Genomic DNA, 1,499 nt, shown 5'->3' with positions numbered 1-1,499 from the left:
GTGTGTATCAAATAAAATTCTGGGTGAATATCACATGAAATATAAATGATAAAATTTGGGAATATTTGACCAAATATTTGGAGTACTAATTTGGAATTTTATTACTCTAAAAGGTAAATCCCGTATACATCACATATTCCACACAAAATGTGTGGTTAAAAATATTTGGGGGGAATATACTCCAAATTTTACACAATACTCCTTTGAATTTCACCAGGGACACCACAAACTGTTTTATATTTGTGGAATTTTCAAAACCTGTTAAAACCATTTTGGAACATGTTTTTGGTGTTTAGGAAGAATTTCAGATTATAACGTGGGGGGGCTCCACCGGGGCCCTTTTAAAGGACCCCGGATCTTTTCTTGGAAGGGAATGTTTTTTTACATGAATTAAGGGAAATTATGGGACACCGGCGCATGGGATTTCTACATTAATTCCGAATATAATATTCAGTAAACATTATGCAAAATATCTCATTCTTTCATGAATGCATTCATATCTGCCGTCATGTGAAAAATAGTGAGGAATGCAATGGCATTGCTTATTCTAAGCAAATGAAAACATGCATGATTGCAGTTGATGGAAATGAAAATGGTGAAATTTTACTAAGTGATGATCAACAATATGTAACGCTTTCTTCTTGCAAAAAGGGTAAGCGGATTTCAGTGTCAGTATTAAAATTTATAAAGCCCATTATATATGTAAATTTTGATGAAATCAAAATAATGTAATATTTTAAATGATAGGTTCACATTTAATTTTTCAAAAGAAAATTTTTAATTTTTCTGCCCTTAACCAGCTGCATTAATTGAAATTGTACAATTAATTTAACTTATTAATTTGCATTATTTAAGATAATATTATTTTAGACAGAGAAACTGAACGCGCTAACAACACACGGCATCTATTTTGCTTCATTCCAGAATTAGATGAAATGTGTCTACTGGAATTGTACGAACCGTTGAGCTTATCTGGTTGGAAAATTATAACAAGTATAGAAAACACTTTCAGTTTACAAGAGTGTCTTTCAAAATGTGCATCAGTTATGAATGCTCAGAAATGCAGTGCTGTTAATTTCATTGATCAACAATGCATGTTGTTAGGCAGGGCGAATCAGACAAATTTTACTAGATCAGTGTATTCTGTTTTCGCAGAGCTATTGTATTGTGAATGAAACAGCAATGGAGCACTAGAGTAATAAACATTGGAAAGCAGTGTATTTTGAAAATTTGAATATTACTAACCTATCTTACACTCATGTAAAATCTGAAAACTATTAATATAAACTAGCTCACAATAAAAATAGATATTAACAACGCACATGGTTGCGTATATAATTCTTCATACTTATTACGTGCTGTCCCATACGACAGCACATATTTAATCTGTGATGATATGTCATTTACGAGTACTTTTGTAAATGGGTTACCCATAATACAATGCCGATGTCAAATCAAATACTGTTTAGAGGAATTCTAATCGATTTTCGAATAAAAAT

General features: G+C 31.6%; 1 protein-coding gene across 1 annotated transcript; it reads left to right on the top strand.

The window, feature by feature from the left end:
• Positions 1-462: 462 nt before the first annotated feature.
• Positions 463-1,175, top strand: Tsp_13946 (putative PAN domain protein). The gene is made up of 2 exons (XM_003367337.1): positions 463-652; positions 871-1,175. Exons 1-2 carry the CDS (start codon positions 463-465, stop codon positions 1,173-1,175), a joined length of 495 nt encoding a protein of 164 aa, XP_003367385.1.
• The last annotated feature ends 324 nt before the right edge of the window (positions 1,176-1,499 follow it).

This window comes from Trichinella spiralis (genome assembly GCF_000181795.1).
Source record: "Trichinella spiralis strain ISS 195 chromosome Unknown Scfld4437, whole genome shotgun sequence".
NCBI lineage: Eukaryota > Metazoa > Nematoda > Enoplea > Trichinellida > Trichinellidae > Trichinella > Trichinella spiralis.
The sequence above is the reverse complement of the archived record's forward strand: the minus strand, read 5'-3'. Positions and strand labels throughout refer to the sequence as shown.

Excerpts from the sequence above, each read along its gene's own strand:
- Tsp_13946 (XM_003367337.1), top strand. The coding sequence starts at position 463 with ATGCAAAATATCTCATTCTTTCATGAATGCATTCATATCTGCCGTCAT. Across the intron at positions 653-870 it reads GCTTTCTTCTTGCAAAAAGG|ACAGAGAAACTGAACGCGCT; the intron begins GTAAGCGGATTT and ends ATATTATTTTAG.